Raw genomic sequence first — 20223 nt, forward strand, 5'->3', positions numbered from 1 at the left:
AGCCAGCCAAAAAAGGCCTCATGAAAATTCATCTCAACATACACATTTTTGTATGCCCTTTTGACTGTACATTTTGCCAGCAATTTCCCCTAAAACAAGGCATTTTTGTATATTATTCTCATTAATTATGCTTTTTTGCACATGTTGTGTCGGAGAACTGCATCACACCTTTCAGTGAAGTGACAATCTTGGAAGGTAATTGTGTTTCTGTTCATGTGTTGGATCAAGAAGTGTGAATTAGGTGGTTTCTGATTAAAATGATTTCTCTCCATCCCTATGAAGCCACCTTAGTGCAGTGGCCAGAGACTAGACCACATAGTTAAACTAGGGTATTATAAGATGTACTAATGGCAACCAATTTCGACGGCTTTAAAAGGACAAATTAATGGAGGCTAAGGCTAGCATAAGCGACTGGTCATGATGGCTTATTAACTCCAGTACAGGAGGCACTACACCTCTGCATTCCAGTTTCTGGGCATCACAAGCAGGGGAATGCTTTCTCCTTGTGCATTTCCCACAGGCATCTGTTTGGCTGCTGGGAGAACAGAATCCAGGACTACATAGGCCTTCATAGGCCAGCAGCCAGATTCTTCCTATGTTGCTCCTGCTCTCTCTTCTTTGGTTTCTTTATCTTTAAACCGGGGTTGCACCAGACATCCCTCCAAACAGAGGATGCCTTCAAAGAGAGGATTGTCCTCTATAAAGTAGGACACATGGCCACCCCAGCAAGTCTAGCCCATAGAGGAGTCTTGCTCACTGCCGTGCTATGAGAGTCCTTCATTTATAACACAAACTAATTTTTCGCTGTCAGATGTTGAAAATGGAGTCTGGTGATCCAGGTCTATGCAGGGATTTGGGCCTGATGGAACAATGGTTCGTTCAGTTGGTGGGTCCATGTCAGTGGGCAGTGGAATCCACTCCAGGTTTTAGTGTGAACTTCCAAGGAGCTATCAAAAGTGCTGAAACATACTCCCACAAGAGGTTCAGCACCTTGGACAGCCCCTGAAAGTTCAGAATAAACCCCAGAGCGGATTCTACTGTCCCACTGATATGGAGCCACCATCCGCCACTGTTCAAAGCCACACACGAGTCACATTCCCACCATACATTTAGCACACATTTAAAGCCTATGGCTTTCCCCAAAGAATCCTGGGAACTGTTGTTTATCCCTCACAGAGCTACCATTCCCAGAACCTTTAACAGACTACAGGTCCCAGGATTATTTGGGGCAGCTGTGTGTTCTAAATGTGCTTTACATGTATGGTATGGATGTGTAACCTTGCTTTACTTTGGTCTATCTTGCTTTGCTTCACCAGAAGTTAAAACTGAGGATATGACATTTTGAAGCCTGCCATTTCCATGAAGAATAAGGCAGTCTGTGCAAACAGAAGTGACCTTTGCTTCCTCATTTTTATCTTCCCAAAGCTGGCAATGCTGTCTGTGACTATTCATTAACTACCCGCGCTTTGGGAAGTGTGCATCTGTGGAGTCCAGCTACTACGCTGTGTGAGAGAAGCTGCCTCAGCCAGATACTATTGGGGGGAAATGTCCACCCGGTACCACCAGGCAGCTGCTGATGGCAATCTGGAACTACTGAAAGAAGCTACCAGAAAAGACCTCAACACTTCTGATGCAGACGGGATGACGCCCACCCTGCTGGTGGCATACCACGGCAACCTGGAGGCAATGGAAATCATTTGCCGAAGAGGGTAAGTTCAGCAGGCCTACATATAGCCTGTAATACCTTTTTGATCATAAATTCGGTGGTTAGGGAGGAACAAAAACGTGTCATTGATTAACTTTTGTTAGGTTCATTTGTTAGGTTCAGCAGGCCCAGGGGGGAGAGACGAAAGTGTGCCATTGACTGACATTTGTGAGATTCCTTGTTTTAGAAATGATATGACATTTGTGGGCAATGAGGAGGTAACCTTTGTAAACTTGTGTTTAATATGAGAAGAGCCTGATGGATCAGGCCAATGGCCCATCCAGCCCAGCATCCCATTATTTATTTATTTGTTTATTGTTTGTTTATTTATTTATTTATTGACTGACTGACAGCATTTGTATACTGCCCCATAGCCAAAGCTCTCTGGGTGGTTTACAACAATTAAAAACATTAAAAACAAATATACACATTTAAAAACACATTTTAAAAAACAGTTTAAAAAACGCATGCTAAAATGCCTGGGAGAAGAGGAAAGTCTCGCATTGGCCACCCAGATACCCATGGGAAGCTCAAAAGCATCTGATATACACAGACCATATTTAAGGGATGGGGGAGAAATTTGATTCTGTTTGCATTTCAAGGTGAACCTCCCTAATTCACACTTTCTAAAACAATGTGCAAACCGAGATGCAGCCATCCTTCAAAATTCACATTTTTAGAGGTTTTGCAGTGCCCATCTCCAGCCTAGTAAGATATACAAAAATGTATATACTGGGGTAAAGTGTGCATGAAGGTGCAAACATTACAGGAAATAACAAAGAAAATGAAATATACTAGGAGGAAATTCCTTTGCAAAAATGTGCAAATTAGGCAAGATTGTATACAAAAATGCATATATTAGATTTGCTCTAAAATGCTGGTGATTTTTCATGAGGGCTTTTTTCCCCCATCACAAACCAATGTGGAAATGCAGAGAACTGAATTTAAGATTAGAAAATTGAGAAACGGAGAGTAGCCAGAATGGACTGATTTGCCCATCCATACAAGGAATATTCATCCAGGCTCCGTATTTCTCTTGAAACAATGTTCTGAGGTTTCTCCCACTGGTTGATTACAGTATTAGCTTCAGGTTTCAGAAGGAAAACGCCTTGGGGTCCCTTGCCTCAGGGCTGGGCAAACTGTGACCTTCCAGATGTTGCTGGACTCCCAACTCCCATCAGCCCCAGCCGACATCCCTGATTTACCTCCTTACTTCCATCATCATCATCAGTTGCTGCTGCTCCTGTGCCCCATCCTCATAATTCAGGTGCAGGGAAGCTTTGGCTCTCCCAATGTTGCTGAACGACAACTCCCATCAGCTCTAGCAAGCATGGCCAATGGACCGGAGTAATGGGAGTTGTCATTCAGCCAAAGGTTCCCCCCACCTGTCATCATTGCTACCACCTGGCTGCATGCCAGGCAGAGAACCAATGACCAAGCAGACAGTGGCACCTTCTGTTCTCTTTCTCACCACCCCCGTTGTGTGGGCTGGAATGGGAGGCAGGTGAACAAGCAAGCAGGTTGCAATGGCGAAGTGGAAGAGCAGGTCCTGTGGTCTTTTGTCAGCAGGGGTGTAGTTCTCCGGGGGTCTTGTGGGCCTTAGACCCCTTCCTTTTTTGAGAGCAGGGCCCCAGCAGGGTCTCTATGTCTCCAGCATCCTACGAGCCAATCAGCATGAAAGGGGAGTGTGTTAGCCACTGAGAAGATTCTTCTAACATGGTTTCTTGTCCTTTCCTGCTGATTGGATCCAATCAGAATGAAAGGAGATAAGTCAGCTACTGAGAAGATTATTTCCAGTTGCTAACACTCTCCCTTTTCGTGTTTATTGGCTCCTAGGGACATCTGTTGTTGCAATAGAAGGCATTAACAAGAATCTCATTCTCAACCTAGCAGCAAAAAAGAGGGGGAGGGAAGTGCTGTGGCTGTGACTTCTGGATGTGGAAGAATTCTGAATTTGCACTTCTGAATTTGCTGCTATATATCAGTGCCCACCCCCCCGGGGTGTGGGCCCTCGACACACGCCCAACCATTTTGACCCTTGACGCCGGCTCTGGTTAATGATGTTTGGTGGCATGTTATGATGATGTTTCTGAGTCCCATCTACCCTCTTTCCTCATTTTGCAGAGCCAAAGTCATACAGAAATACTGACGAAGGTTGAGGGCCCTAGCTCAGTGATGCAGCATGTGCTTTGCCCGCAGAAGGTCCTGGGATCAGTCCCCATGATCTGCAGCTAGGACTGAAAGAAAACCCTGCCTGGGACCCTGGGAAGCCACTGCCAGTAAGTGCAGACAAATACTGAGCTAGATTGACCAATGGTCTGACTCAGTAAGGCAGTTTCCCATGTAGAGCACACTAAAACCATGGCAAGGTAAAATGGAGACAAGCAGGGTGGGAAGGTCATGCCTTGGGGACACATGTTGCCCTCTAGCAGTGGAGGCTAGCCCACTGGGGCAAATAAGGCGCTGCAATTAGCCAGCCCCCACCTTCCTGCTTATAACCAGTCCGGATGGTAGAACTGCCTGGACAGTTTCCTCCTCCTTAGTCTCAGTTTTACCCTCGTAGAACTCAGCAGGGAGGAGGATGGGAGCAACCCTAGAATCAGTTGGCTCTGCCTGTCATTGGCTCTAGTTCCACCTACTGTTGGGCTCCCTGTTTTCTGCCCTAGGGGGACCAGCCACTGCTGCCCTCTAGGTCTCTCTGTCTGGCCCTCAGGACTCTCCCCAACCCACACCCCTCTCATCAGGCCACACCCCATATAAGCCTTGCTCTATACTCTCCTTGAGTGCTTTGCCTGGCTGGAACGTGCCCTTGAATTTAACTCCTCTTGCTTGCCTGCAGTAATGTAGTGGCAAATTCAGAAGTGCAGGGTCCCTTTGTGATAGTCACATCCACACACCCTCCCCCCCTTTTGTTCTCTTGCTGCTGGATTGAGAATTAGATTGTCAATGCCTTCTCCCACAACAACAGATGTCCCTAGGAGCCAATCAGCATGAAAAAGGAGAGTGTAAGCTACTGAGAAGAGTCTTCAGTGGCTGACTTACCTCTTTTCATTCTGATTGGAACCAAACAGCAAGTAAATTAGAAAACTCTTCTCAGTGGCAAACATACTCCTCTTTCATGCTGATTGGTTGTAGGACACTGGAGATATAGTGAGCCTGCTGGGAGCCTGCTTCCAAAAAGCCAAGGGGTCTAAGACCACCCCAAGACCCCAGACGACTACATCCCTGCATTCCTGGATGGAGAGATGACTTTTACATGTCTGTAATGTAGTCCTACTATACAAAAGTAAGAATCATATCTCTTGCTCCCCCACACTGGCATGTGGCCCCCAGAAGGTTGCTAACAATGGAATGTGGCCCTTGGCTTAAATGAAAGGTTCCGCACCACTGGCTTAGAGTGTTACAATGCCATGCAAACATTAAGTGCAGGCCCACAATATGTTTCTTAGTTCCTGGCTTTTGGGTGTGGCCTGCGCTTGTATATGCCACATTTTATTGCCAATAAAAACAACCTTTAAACAGTGTAATTGCTTGTCCTAAAGTTACAGCCAGATTTCACTGTAGTTAAAATGAATATCACTCCTTAGCTAACAAAGAAAAAAAAAGCCTTGCTCAAAGAAAAAAAATCAAACCTTCACTTAGCAAGCCTGTGTGAACCTGTTGGCTCCCAGATAGGAGCTCATAGTGCCTTTGCTCTTCTTCCCTGGTCCTTTTCGGGGTGACTTTGGGCTAGCCTCACTCAGCCTAGTCTACCTCACAGAGCTTTGTGAAGACGAAATGGGGAGGGGCCATGTACTCCACCCTGAACTCCTTTGAGGAAGGACTTTTGTTTTTAAAAAGTAATTAATTAACAAAATAAAAAAATACTTTGGCCACCATCACAAATGCAAATCACGTTAATACAAATCTCAAGGAGTGGAACCATCACTAAGCAAATGGATCATCTTCCTAACTTGTGACTGATCACATTAAATCATCTAAGCAACAAACTCAATGCAACGTTGCGCCTGATGTAGAAAAAACCTTTGTTATAAAACAAAAAGATGCCGCCCTGTAGACCATTCATATTGGAGGACACTAAATCACTGTGACCTGATCTGCAGGAAAAACCTTTTCTACAGATAACTTCACTGACATCAACAGGACTAAGATGAGATTGTAACAGTTTAGCTTAACTCATTTGTAGGTAAACTTGCAAGATATTTATTCTGATTCATGCTATTCTGATTAGCAATCTAGCTAAATGTGGGCTGGATGGAACTATCAGTTGGATCCACAATTGGCTACAGAGTCGTACTCAAAGAGTGCTTATCAATGGTTCCCTTTTCAAACTGGGGGGAGGTAATGAGTGGGGTACCGCGGGGCTCAGTTTTTGGCCCAGAGCTCTTCAACACTTACATTAATGACTTGGATGAGGAGGTGCAGGGAACGCTTATCAAATTTGCAGATGATACAAAATTGGGAGGGATAGCTAATACCTTGGAAGACAGAAACAAAATTCAAAGGGATCTTGATAGACTGGAGAACTGGGCTGAAAACAACAGAATGAAATTTAACAGGGATAAGTGCAAAGTTCTACACCTAGGAAAATGAAACCAAATGCACAGTTATTAGATGGGGGAAACTTGGCTCAGCAATACTACATGTGAGAAGGATCTTGAGGTTGTTGTTGATCACAAGATGAATATGAGGCAACAGTGTGATGTGGCTGCAAAAAAGGCAAATGCTATTTTAGGCTGCATTAATAGAAGTATAGTTTCCAAATCACTTAAAGTATTGGTTCCCCTCTATTCAGCACTAGTTAGGTCTCATCTTGAGTACTGAGTCCAGTTCTGGACACCACACTTTAAGAAGGATGCAGATAAACTGGAACAGGTTCAGAGGAGGGCAACAAGGATGATCAGGAGACTGGAAACAAAGCCCTGTGAGGAGAGACAAAGAACTGGACATGTTTAGCCTTGAGAAGAGGAGACTGAGGGGAGATAGGATAGCACTATTCAAGTACATAAAAGGTTGTCACACAGATGAAGGCTAGGATCTCTTCTCAATCATCCCAGAGTGCAGGACATAGAATAATGGGCTCAAGTTACAGGAAGCCAGATTGCGAATGAACATCAGGAAAAAATTCCTGTTAGAGCAGTAGGACGGTGAAACCAATGACCTAGGGAGGAGGTGGGCTCTCCAACACTGGAGGCCTTCAAGAGGCAGCTGGACAGCCACCTGTCAGGTATGCTTTAATTTAGATTCCAGCACTAAGTAAGGGGTTGGACTTGATGGCCTTATAGGCCCCTTCCAAGTCTATGATTTTAACCCATACATTAGAAATAAATAAACATCTGCCTACTGGTTTCAAGCATTCAAAGTTCTTTGCATGCATTATCTAGTTGTAATCCTTACAACGACCCTGTAAGATAGTATTATTATCACCATATGGCACAGAGAAGGGCTTGCCAAAGGTCACCTAGGGTGTTCGTGGGAGAGGTAACTTATTTCCTGGTAATCGATACTTTATTACGGTCAATGACCCGTCAAGAAAAATAAAAATTACAACCAGTTGCAAACATATTGTTAAAATTATCACTAAACTAGTACTAGTAATATTAAGCAATTACATAGAAGGGTTAATAGTAAATAACTGTCTTTTACGTTGGGCTACATAAAAGTACTTAGCAACTGAAATCAAATGAGAGCTATTATTGCCAGATAGAAGCCATGACATCCAATGTTCAGGAGATCTATTGGGATGATTTTGCATATAAGGTATGATATATAGATCCCTTTCCTCAGCATATAGAGGACAAGCAAAGAGGATATGGGGCAGAGATTCTATTAAGCCTTCCTTACACAGGAAGTTGTTGTGTTAAGGGCATGCCCTTAAATCTACCCTCCAGGAGCGCAGACTCCAGACAGTTGAAGCGGGCCTTAGAGAATGCTAATCGGTATTTGGGATTCATTAAGACATCTAGATATGGCGCGTACTTTAGAAAGTTGAAGTCCAGTTTATGATGAAGGGGGGAACATACTTTAGATGCGGCCTGGATTGTTGATTGTCTATCAATGTCATGGAGTCTATCCTTAATAATCTGCCTAGCCCTACCAAAGTCTTGGGAGGAAAGAAATTCTAATGAAAGGCCTAAGTAGGGCAGCTTGTCTAAAAAGCATTTCATCCAGCTGGATAGGAGCCCGTCTTCTCCAAGACATGACAGATAACCTGACGGGCATATATAAGCAATTTTAGTCCAAAAATTAAAAGCTAGGGACCATGCTTGGCATTCTACCAAGCACGATCCCGCTTCCAATCTTAACACAGCATTTGGAACGCATCTTTGAACTCCAAAGATTCTTCATAAGAAGATGGACAGCACTGTCTCCACCATGGGATTGAACGCATGTATCCATATCTGGACACCATACAATAGTTGGGCTAGAATTTTGGCTCTGAATACCTGTATAGCTGCCGGGATATATTGCCCCCCTTTGTTATAAAAAAAAGTGTACTAAGCACTAAGTACTAAGCAGGGTGGTCATCCAAACAAAATATTCCAGACTTTATTAACTTTTTAAATCGTCAAGATGTAATTTGCTTACAGGAAACCTGGAATACCACAGAGTTGAACATAGATGGCTTCAACGCTATAACCTTACCAGCTGTCCACCAAATAGAAAAAACTAAGGGATGCCCTAAAGGAGGCCTGGCTATCCTTATTTCTACAGCATTAAATGTCCGTTGTAACAAAATTCCAGCATGTAATAACTTTGCCATGGCTGTTCACCTGACTTTTGTTAAAATGTCTCTTCTATTAATCAATGTATATATCCCCCCTGCTACTTCTAGGTCACTTACTGATCAATTGTGGGAAGATTTTGATTATTATACCACGGAGTTGGAGTCCCGATTCCCTGGAGCCTTGGTAATTATCCTGGGAGATTTTAATGCTAGGATAGGCCAGAACAATGAGACCCTTCTAGCTTCTAAGTTGTGGAGGGGGGAAATTAACACACATCTAGTTCCTGAGCTAGTGAGAACCTCCAAGGATTATAGCGTCAATTATCAAGGAATTTGTTTATCCCGTATGGTTGGCAGCCATAATCTTACCATTTTAAATGGATTAAAGCCCCTTGACGCTTGTGCGGAGTACATACATATCAAATAGAGGAAGTAGCGTGATCGACTACGCGATCACATCCCCCCATCTTTTGAATTCGATTACGAATTTTTCGGTCGGCATGAGATTGGACAGCGATCACCTACCCATTTCTTTTTCATTGCATTTAAAGGTGAACTGTAGGTTAGCGGCAGAATATAATCCGGCCATCAATCAAATGTATTTTAAATACAAACGACCCATGTGGACCTCATTAGTTGCCTCTAAAGTAGCAGAATTTATAGCATCTCCCTTGGCTAAGAACATTCAGGAGTCTTTTGGAAATTCTCCCGACCTCACTCAATCCCTAATTGCATTGGACTCTTTGGTTGAGTCATTTCAACCTTTGTTAATACCGAATAATGTGCCCACTCGATCAAACGTGTGGGATGACTCGCATAAATGGTTCGACCAAGAATGCCTTAACGCAAAGAGACAATTGAGAAACATATATCTATGTTATCGTCATCAAAATGCTAGAGTCTTGCCTGAGATATATTATATAACCAAAAGGAACTACAAAGCCCTTATAGTGTCCAAAAAACGACAAGCAATACAATTGGGATGGGAGTCCCTAAGACAGGCAGCCAAAGATAGCAACTCCAAAAGGTTTTGGTCTCTAATTAATGGCTCCATTAGACCTTCCAATTTTGCCCCTTGTAACATCCTTCCAAACGTCTGGGAACAATATTTCATGGATTGCCAAAAGGATTCTTATCGCTCGTCTCCAAAGATTCCATTTGTTGTTGACTATGAATCCTCTCCCCTTTGGCCGCCGGTTACACAATCAGAAATACTTGATTTAATTAAAAACCTAAAACCGGCCAAAGCTCCAGGTGGTGATAATCTTTCCCCTGAGCTTCTAAAAACACACTCAGAATGGTGGGCGCCTATTTTGGCCAATCTTTTCACTCTGATTAATAATAAGGGACATTTTCCTCAGGCATGGAAGGAAGCCATTGTTGTGCCTATTTATAAGAAAGGCCCCAGGACGGAGCCGGCTAGTTATAGACCAATTAGCTTACTATCGGTGATTGGGAAATTATATGCTAACTATCTAAAGAACAAGCTATCCAACTGGATGGAGGAGGAAAATGTACTGGGAGAGGAACAGGCAGGCTTTAGGAGTGGTAGATCGGTCATGGACCACTGCCTTTTATTAAGCCATCTTGCCGAAAAATATAGAAATCAGGTAGGGAGTGGTCTTTACGTTGCTTTTATTGACCTGAAGGCGGCGTTTGACTCTATCCCACGGGATATACTGTGGGCCAAATTGGCTAAAACAACTATCGATAAGAGATTGTTGTTCTTGATTTATAAGCTGCACCTGAACACTTCCCTTCGTGTTCGCTGTAGCCAAAAAGGAGATCTCTCCAACTCAATTATCACGTCAAGAGGGGTGAGACAAGGCTGTATGCTGGCCCTGCTCCTTTTTAATCTCTTTCTAAATGATTTGGCCCCTAAATGTTTTTCACCTGACCTCCACTCGCCTAAAATTAAAGGAACCAGTTGTCCTATTTTGCTTTACGCTGACGACGCGGCCTTGCTCGCTTTTTCTAAAGTTGGCCTCAAACGCTTGATTAGAATTTTTATGGAGTATTGCTCAGAGAACGCATTAACAATTAATTTTTCAAAAACTAAAATTCTAGCGTTTACAAAATCTTCCCTAACTCCCATGTGGAAAATTAACGGCCACTCCATTGAGCAAGTTAGTGCTTACAAATATCTAGGTATGTTATTCCATTCCTCCCTTTCTTGGATGCCTCATATCCGCGCGGCAGTTGCGACGGCCCGAACATCGATGAAGTGCTTAGTACGCTTTCCTGGTAATGAAGAGGGGAACTTACTTCCTGGTAAGTGTGACTTTATAAGATTGCAGCCTGTGTCTCTTAAGCCCTGTGCTACATCAGTCCTCTGAAAGTGCTTTAGTGCATTGCTGGATAATGCATTCCCCAAAGATCACATGGGTCTTGAACAGACGAGGAAGAGGGTTACCCCAGATATATTTAACTTAGCTCTTGTTTGCATCATCAGCTAACCTGAAACAACCACCCCAAGCATCACGTCATTTCCCCTGGATCTCTTCCCTCTGTTTCCTAAACACATTGTTATCAAGCTCCTGTTTGGGTGAAGGGAGGGGTTGATCTGGATTGGGACCATGGCCCAAGATCGGGGAATTTGCTGCAATGGCACTGTTAGGGACAAATAAGTTGGGGGCGGGACTTTCACCAGAGCAAAAGGTTAAGCTCCCCTTCCCTCACACCACAGTCCCAATCTGGGTTGGTATCCCACAGATGCAATTTTAAAAGAAATTTTATTTATTTATTTTTATTATCTATTCTATTTTTATTTTTATTATCTAAATTTATATCCCACTCTTCCTCCCAAAGGGATCCTAGGGCAGCAAACAGATGATAAAGCTCTGAAAACATCCTAAAAACAATTCCAATACAGATGCAGACTGGGATAATAAAGGTCTCTATTTAAAATGCTTGTTGAAAGAGGAAGGTTTTTATCACTGCTATTTTTATTACTATTGTTATAATAAAATTTCTTTTTTAAATGATCACTTTAATAATAATAATTAAACTGGTTAGTTGCTGGTTATGCAAAAAGTCTCCAAGCGACTTCCAACATATTTAAAACATAAACATCCATAAAATACATTATAATATAAACACCTTTATATAAAAATACATTCACATGAAAGCAGATAATTCTTATGTAAAAAAATAACAGCAAGATACAATTATTAATCATTTTTTTTAAAACTCTGGACCTAACTTTCCCCTCCCCTCTGCAATCTTTATTTTCCTTACCAATTCATGTTGTCTCTTGAAGTGGATTAGAAAAGAATGACCGACTGTTAGGAGAAACATCTCTCCCCGCCCATGGATCTGATAAAAAGCTGGTGTGGCTGGGAGCAGACATTCTCTCTGCCCTGTATGGTGGTGGTAAGAAAAATGGGCCCTGGTGGAAAAATGCAGTACGTGTGTCCATGAGCTGCTGGATGCCCGTTTTTAAAATTGAACATTTTTTTCCAGTGAGGGAGGGTTGCACTACAAAACAATTTCATTTGAAAAGCACAGTCTGAGGGGAAAGCGATTTACAAATAATCCCTATCAAAAACTTGAGTTTGCCAAAAGAAAGTGCAAGTACTTCGTGCATGCCCAGATGCACACTCTGTTCCCATTGCTTTAGAGGTTTGCCCCCTGTTCAGAAATAGCTGCCTCTGGACCTAGAGGCTCCATTTTTTTTCTATGGCAATTGCCAAGGCTCTTCTGAGCTGTAGTAAGAGGATTACAACCTCTGCCCCCAGCTCTGAATTAAGTCTCACAGATGCCACTATGAGACATCCTGAGTCTTTAACACATTAAACAGGTTTCTCTGCCATGGAGACACAGGTGAGTAGCAGGATTATAAAACTGCAAGTAGGCACCAAGGCTGCTAAATATCCATTTTTAAAGCGAACATTTTTTCCTCTGGGTGGGAGTTGCACTGTAAAACAATTTCATTAAAAACCATAGTTTTATGTGAAAGCGGATCCTCAGAACCCCACATGCATGATTAGGAAAGTGGGCTTCCCCATCATCTGTAGTTTGTCCCAATTCAGACGCTCCAGGGTGGAGGGAGGGAAGTCCAGGGGAAGCCAGTCCAGGGGACACCAGGCGCAGGTCCAGGCTGGGGGTGGGGGGGTGGCGAAAAAAACAAGGGGAATAAAAAATAATAATCCTATCAAAAGTGAGGCAGGGCTATCAAAATGAGTTTGATGAGGGCTACCCCTATTTTCTTCTTGAACCAAACCCGCTGCCTCTTCCCATCCCTATCTACTGGGGGCAACAGCTTCCAAAGTCTCTGGAAACCCGCTGAAGGCATACGTTCTGCGCAAATGTGTTTCCATTTTTGAAAAAACTTCTCAGGAGCAAATGCAGTTGGGAGAACAAAGCACCTCGGGGAATAGATGGCTTCTGTCAGATTTCAACAGCAAAGCAGGAAAGTTAAGTGTAGAGCCAGGACGTGCTTCCTCTTACTGGAACGCACAAGAGGCTGCCATGGATACAGACAGCATATCTGAGAGCAATTGAAGTCCAAGGTCTCAGCAACTTATATTCAGAGAGGGAAATTTGCAAATAAGGTTGCCTGTATTGCCTTAGCAGGAGGAGGGGGGGATAAACTGAGCTGTGCATATACTGTACACTGTAAACGCAATACAAAGGACCATACATAAGAAATCTCCCTTTATTAGTTATGTATTTATTTATTTCATTTGTGAATCCATTCCCATGAGGCATCCTGAAGCTATTTAACTATATAAATAACATCTATAAACAGACACACTTATAAAAAACAGTTAAAATAATTGCATATATAAAAACTGACAAATCACCGGGCCCTGATGGCATCCACCCAAGAGTTCTCAAAGAACTCAAATGTGAAATTGCTGATCTGCTAACTAAAATATGTAACTTGTCCCTTGGGTCCTCCTCCGTGCCTGAGGACTGGAAAGTGGCAATTGTAACACCAATATTCAAAAAGGGATCCAGGGAGGATCCCGGAAATTACAGGCCAGTTAGCTTAACTTCTGTCCCTGGAAACTGGTAGAAAGTATTATTAAAGCTAGATTCACATAGAAGAACAAGCCTTGCTGAATCAGAGCCAGCATGGCTTCTGCAAGGGAAAGTCCTGTCTCAGTAACCTATTAGAATTCTTTGAGAGTGTCAACAAGCATATAGATAGAGGTGATCCAGTGGACATAGTGTACTTAGACTTTCAACAAGCGTTTGACAAGGTACCTCACCAAAGACTTCTGAGGAAGCTTAGCAGTCATGGAATAAGAGGAGAGGTCCTCTTGTGGATAAGGAATTGGTTAAGAAGCAGAGAGTAGGAATAAACAGACAGTTCTCCCAATGGAGGGCTGTAGAAAGTGGAGTCCCTCAAGGATCGGTATTGGGACCTGTACTTTTCAACTTGTTCATTAATGACCTAGAATTAGGAGTGAGCAGTGAAGTGGATAGGTTTGCTGACGACACTAAATTGTTCAGGGTTGTTAAAACAAAAAGGGATTGCAAAGAGCTCCAAAAAGACCTCTCCAAACTGAGTGAATGGGCGGAAAAATGGCAAATGCAATTCAATATAAACAAGTGTAAAATTATGCATATTGGAGCAAAAAATCTTAATTTCACATATACGCTCATGGGGTCTGAACTGGCAGTGACTGACCAGGAGAGAGACCTCGGGGTTGTAGTGGACAGCACGATGAAAATGTCGACCCAGTGTGCGGCAGCTGTGAAAAAGGCAAATTCCATGCTAGTGATAATTAGGAAAGGTATTGAAAATAAAACAGCCGATATCATAATGCTGTTGTATAACTCTATGGTGCGGCCGCATTTGGAATACTGTGTACAGTTCTGGTCGCCTCATCTCAAAAAGGATATTATAGAGTTGGAAAAGGTTCAGAAGAGGGCAACCAGAATGATCAAGGGGATGGAGCGACTCCCTTACGAGGAAAGGTTGCAGCATTTGGGGCTTTTTAGTTTAGAGAAAAGGCGGGTCAGAGGATATATGATAGAAGTGTATAAAATTATGCATGGCATTGAGAAAGTGGATAGAGAAAAGTTTTTCTCCCTCTCTCATAATACTAGAACTCGTGGACATTCAAAGAAGCTGAATGTTGGAAGATTCAGGACAGACAAAAGGAAGTACTTCTTTACTCAGCGCATAGTTAAACTATGGCATTTGCTCCCACAAGAGCTACTTGCTATGGGCGGTATATAAATGCAACAAAATAAATAAATAAATAAAGATGCAGTAATGGCCACCAGCTTGGATGGCTTTAAAAGAAGATTAGACAAATTCATGGAGGACAGGGCTATCAATGGCTACTAGCCGTGATGGCTGTGCTCTGCCACCCTAGTCAGAGGCAGCATGCTTCTGAAAACCAGTTGCCGGAAGCCTCAGGAGGGGAGAGTGTTCTTGCACTCGGGTCCTGCTTGCGGGCTTCCCCCAGGCACCTGGTTGGCCACTGTGAGAACAGGATGCTGGACTAGATGAGCCACTGACCTGATCCAGCAGGCTCTTCTTATGTTCTTATGTTATTTCAAAATATTTCCAGGCTGCTTTTCCAGTCAATGACTGTTCAAAGTTGCTTACAACAATTCATCATAAAGTCAACTAAAATAAGTCAATAAAACATACTTAAAAATAGCTACAGTCTAGACACAATAACACAGAAATACACATCATGATATGTTTATATCCTCAAATCTCAGAATCTCTGCAGCAGTTAAGTGTAATGGGCTCCAAATACCTTTTCCTGAGATCATGGAAGCCTTTGCAGCAGCTGAATGGGATGTTTGGCTCTTACATACTTGATCCTGATCTGGGCTGCATACACTCTAACCCATTTGTAACACAAGACTGTCGTTTTTCTCAATCCAGAATCATTCATGCTTGTCCTCAACATGCTGTTTTCAATCTAGATTGATTCCAGATCATGCTGTCCACAAGGGTGGGTGTGGCTACTTTATATGGATTTGAAACCCCTCCCCTCAATTAAGTCATCCATGCCTTTTTCTTCTTCCGCATGCCCCAGGTGAATGAAAGAGGAAATGGTGACTGCAATCATGGTATCTGCCAGTAGTACTTTACCTTTTTTGCACCATGGAGCCCTTTGAGAATCTGATGACAGCTATAGAACTTCTCCCCAGAACAGCGCACGTAAACACACAGCACAAAAAAAATTGCATACAATTTATTTTATTGCATTAGATTTTTTTTTTTTGCACCCAGTTCATGGACTCCCAGAAGCCCATCCATGGACCACTTGTTAAGAACCCAGTAACATTGCAGGTGTGGATACATCACCACCCCGCCATTGCTGGGACCACCAACATCTGTTTTCAAATGGACACACTGATAATGTAATGCAGAATCAGTCTGTAACGAGCGTTTATTTTTGGAATGAAATCAGTTTCTCACAAGAAGCACCTCACAGGGGCAAAAAGTATGCGGTGGGGTTAGATTGTATGTGGAACACATAGAACAAGCAAGTACTCAGTCTCCATTGATTCTAGAATAAAATGGTATGTGTATGCAGCCTTGGATTGGGACTGTGGCATGGGCAGGCCTTTACCCCCACTGAGGTCTCTGATTTGGATTAGGATGCACACACTCTCTCTGTGGCTGCTATTTTCCCATGAGGGAAGCTACGTTGGAGCCAAATCCCTACATTACCTTGAAGCTCTTTGAGCTATCTTGGGCCAATGACCATCTGTCACTTTCGCTACCACACACTGCCTGTGTGAAAATATTCAGCTACTTGTCTGGTCAACTTTTGAATATGGAATGGGGACAGACACCATCTTGTTGTTCACCTCAAGCAGTAAAATATCTTGGGCCAGCCCTCAGAGTGGAGAAAGCCTTTTTCAGTCCCATCCCTCATTCTTGGAAAGAGAAATACATTTAAACATTTAATAATTGTTAACTACAGTTTAGTATGTTTTTGGGTTTTAGTAGCCTAACCTGATCTTCTTTTCTGGGAGGAGCTGAAATCTAGAACCTGTCTGGGGACCAGGCCTTTTTATGAATAAGAGGATGGAGTTATGCTGAGTGACCAATGATTGTGAAGCTGATTGCTTGCTAACAGCTGGAGATCAAGTGATATTTTCTCAGCGGGAGCTAATGACTGGGATAATCTTGTCTTTCTGGCTAGAATCTCCAGTCTGTTGAAGGCCAAATCCTTGAAATACATGCATCAACTGCTGAAGGATATCCCTCTGGAATTCCATTACATTTGCCAGCCTTCTTTTGCAGCTATTAAATGTGCTGTAGTGCTCAAATTAGTTGTGCCTCTTCTGATCAGTGTGTGCTCCAGGAAGGTATGAAATGTAGCTCTCACAGACTTTTATTTCTTGGTTAACATGTATAAGACAATGAAGTAGGAATGAAATGGTAGAGTCCTAAGGTAGCAGAATGGACTGTACCCACTTTGGACCGCAGGTGGACATTCACATTTTAATGCTCCCCTAGATTAAACACCACCATCAATAACTCCCTGCACTCAAAAAAGCACATCAGGGAATGTGCTGGCCCAGAAGCCACCTCTTTAATCTGCTAGCTTTAACTTGCAGGGAAGAATTCATAAATGGTACTCCCAGTCTGCAGTGTGAAGTGCTATCCATTCTGCCTCATTTTCCTGCCATTGGAAAACCAGACCCCAGAGCTGATTTTAAGTGTTTGAGTCCTTCATGTTTTTTTTTTCCTCTCAGGGGTGATCCAGATAAGTGTGACATTTGGGGGAACACTCCTCTTCATCATGCAGCCTCAAACGGCCACGTCCATTGCGTAACCTTCTTAATCAATTTTGGTGCCAATATCTTTGTCCTGGATAACTACATGCGTTCTCCTCTCGACGTGGCTGCCAACAGAAACCAATATGAATGCGTCAAGATCCTCGACAACGCAGCCACCGAGCAGAACATGAAGAATCTCAAAAGAGTCTCCAGGCTGAAAGCCCAGGCTCGGCGTGATGCAGAGAGGCAAATCCGTGAATGTGAGAGACGTCAAGAGAAACATGAACATGAAATGGCCAAGAACTTCAGCAAAGGATCCATGCATTCTGCAAGGGGAACAGCCACGAGGACAAAAGTGTCCAATTTCTTTACCTCCAGTTCATTAAGCCCACTGCCCAAACACTTGAAAGACACCTTCAAGCTGAGGAACAAAAAGAAAGAGGAGAATTTAGATGGTCATGAAGATGGGAGCACTGGCCAAGATAAAGGCACCCTAGCTGGGCGAACTGTCGTGATGGATGTCTTCAATGAAAACGATGAGGAAGAGCTGACAAATGAATTTAAGAGAAAAAACAGTGTTTCTGAAGATGACGATGAGCTGGGGCCAGAATCCATTTTCAAGCGGCCAGGGCTTGGAAACATTGTGTTTTGGAGCAACTTGCCCACTGTGGGTGAAAACACTGATGCAATGCTCTGCAAGAAAGAAGATATCAGCGTCAACATGCCTGATGAATTGCTCCATTTCAAAGAGCCTGAGACTGACGGTGCCGACCCAGACACAGAGAATGATCCTGAAGAATCCTGGATTGAAGAAGAAATAGGATGGGACAATGGGAAAGTGGAGACCACCCCGCTTGAGGTGTTTTTGGCATCCCAGAACCTGAATGAATTCCTTCCCATCTTGATGAGTGAAAACATTGATTTAGAGGCCCTCCTGCTTTGTTCGGATGAAGACCTACGGAGCATTCAGATGCAACTAGGCCCAAGGAAGAAAATCCTTCATGCAGTGGGCCGAAGAAAGCAGGCACTGGCAAAGCCTGGTATGGCCAGAGACACTCAACTGTAAATCATAAAGGCGCCTGCATTGCAATTGCTGTACATGAAGCTGCTGTGCTTCACAGAACAGAGCGTTAGGTCAGGGATGAGGAACATGCGGCCCTTCAAATATTGTTGGACTCCAACTCCCATCAGCCCCGGCCAGCATGGCCAATGGCCAGGGATTCCATGAGTTGTCATCAGTGGTGGCAGGTGCCCACTGAAGGCAAGGAGACCCAACAGTAAGATGGAACCAGAGCCAATGACAGCCAGAGCCAACTCATTCCAGTTTTGTCTCTATCCTCCTCCTTGTGGAGTAATTAAACACAGAGACTGAGGAGGAGGAAGCTGACACCCAGTGCCACTTCCTGGACTGCTTGTAAGAATGCAGGCAAGTGAAGGCTGGCTGAAGGCAGACTGAGGCTACTGGGGCAGTGCCCCATTTGCCCAAATGGGCCAACCTCTACTGGTTGCAGTCTAACAACGTTTGAAGGGCCACAAGTTCCCCAAACCTGTTTTAGATTTTTAGAAAAGAGCATCTGAGCTTTCTGAAGCCACAGAGCTGCTTAGCCGGTTCAGCTATGGTCTGCAGGGGTCAGATACATGTAGAGTGTCAGTTCATGAAAGGAGACAGCCTACAAGCCACTTCCATGATCACAATGACGGTTTCTCCAGATAATCTTTATAAAAGGGTCACGTAAACAGACAGAAACGGAACCAGCTTATATGTGTGAACCAGCCCCATCAACAGCACAACAGAAAGAACACTCTCATGCAGACTATCCTAAATGAATGTGTTTGCAAACATGGGCATTTATATAGTCTAATTCATTTTTTCCCCCAAGATCACCACAGGAAGATGCTGTTGAATGTAGATTTTTAAGGGGGGGAAATGTTACAAGGGAAAAATTAATTGGAAAGCTTTTGAAAAAGTATACTTTGAATTGAAATGTTTAAATATTAAATGGTTTTAAATGGTTAAAACCAGTCCTTAGCTAGCCAACCCATGGTCTAGATCTGAATTATGGTGGCTATGCATACCACTTTACAGAGAACAGTTCTCTATTTGAAGGCATTCTCTATTCAAAAGGTTGCCCAATCCAAGTCTCATTTAAAGATAAAGAACCTCAAGAAGGAACTCGAAGGGAAAGCAGAAGTCTTGAAGTTGCCCGTCAACAATTTGCACCTGGACAGCAGACTGTGTACCTGGTTACAGTCTTCTCCACTATTGCAAGATGTATTCTATTTCTATTTATAGAAATTGGGTGATATCCAACATCAGTCTTTCTCAGAACATACCCACAGAAATCAATGGTGGCATTCAATGCTAGTCCTACTCAGAGTAGAGCCACTGAAGTTGATGGCCATAACTAACTTAGCTTCATTCATTTCAATGGGTCTGTTCTGAGTAGGGCTTAGTTGAATACAACCCAATGGACATAAGTCTGAGTATGACAGTTGGTTATCACTCACTATTTCTAAATTGCATCTATACATATGAATTAGCACATGCAAATTGTATGGAAATTTGTTTTTGTCTTTCATTCTATTCTGCTGATGCATAAATGGTCATCCTAATCTGAATGTGTGTCTAACAATTCATATGACTCAGATGAATGGCTGTTGGATACAATTTGACGGGGGAGAGTTTGGGGGGAAATTGTGAATAGTTTCCTCCATTTATACTGTAACAGAATGTTGGCACACCAGTCAGGAAGCTAGACAAGAACTTCATTGTGTCTCCTAAAAAAGGAACTGAAGAGCAGCAGGATATAACTAAGCCCAGTGCCATCTAGTGATTAAGCTATAAAATGACACTATCCACAGAACCACTAACAGGATTTATGCTAGAGGGACACATTGAAAATCGGCTGAGATGTGCTGGCTGATTATGGGGGTGGGTGGGTTATTTGCCTCTTCAGGCAAGGCCCCACACCTGTCTAGGGATGCCCACTCCAATACATGAAGACTAGATATTGTTCTATATGAAGACTGCTATAATAGCCAGCCTTTGATCTCATGCAGTATATTTAAGATGGCAAAACCA

The 20223-nt window shown here is 43.1% G+C and overlaps 1 protein-coding gene across 1 annotated transcript; it reads left to right on the top strand.

Moving 5' to 3' along the window:
* Window positions 1–1450: 1450 nt before the first annotated feature.
* ANKS4B (ankyrin repeat and sterile alpha motif domain containing 4B) lies at window positions 1451–19760 on the top strand. The gene is made up of 2 exons (XM_061599256.1): window positions 1451–1709; window positions 17118–19760. Exons 1-2 carry the CDS (start codon window positions 1546–1548, stop codon window positions 18205–18207), a joined length of 1254 nt encoding a protein of 417 aa, XP_061455240.1. The 5' UTR covers window positions 1451–1545; the 3' UTR covers window positions 18208–19760.
* Window positions 19761–20223: the final 463 nt, after the last annotated feature.

The sequence above is a fragment of the Rhineura floridana genome, chromosome 17 (genome assembly GCF_030035675.1).
Source record: "Rhineura floridana isolate rRhiFlo1 chromosome 17, rRhiFlo1.hap2, whole genome shotgun sequence".
Classification (NCBI taxonomy): domain Eukaryota; kingdom Metazoa; phylum Chordata; class Lepidosauria; order Squamata; family Rhineuridae; genus Rhineura; species Rhineura floridana.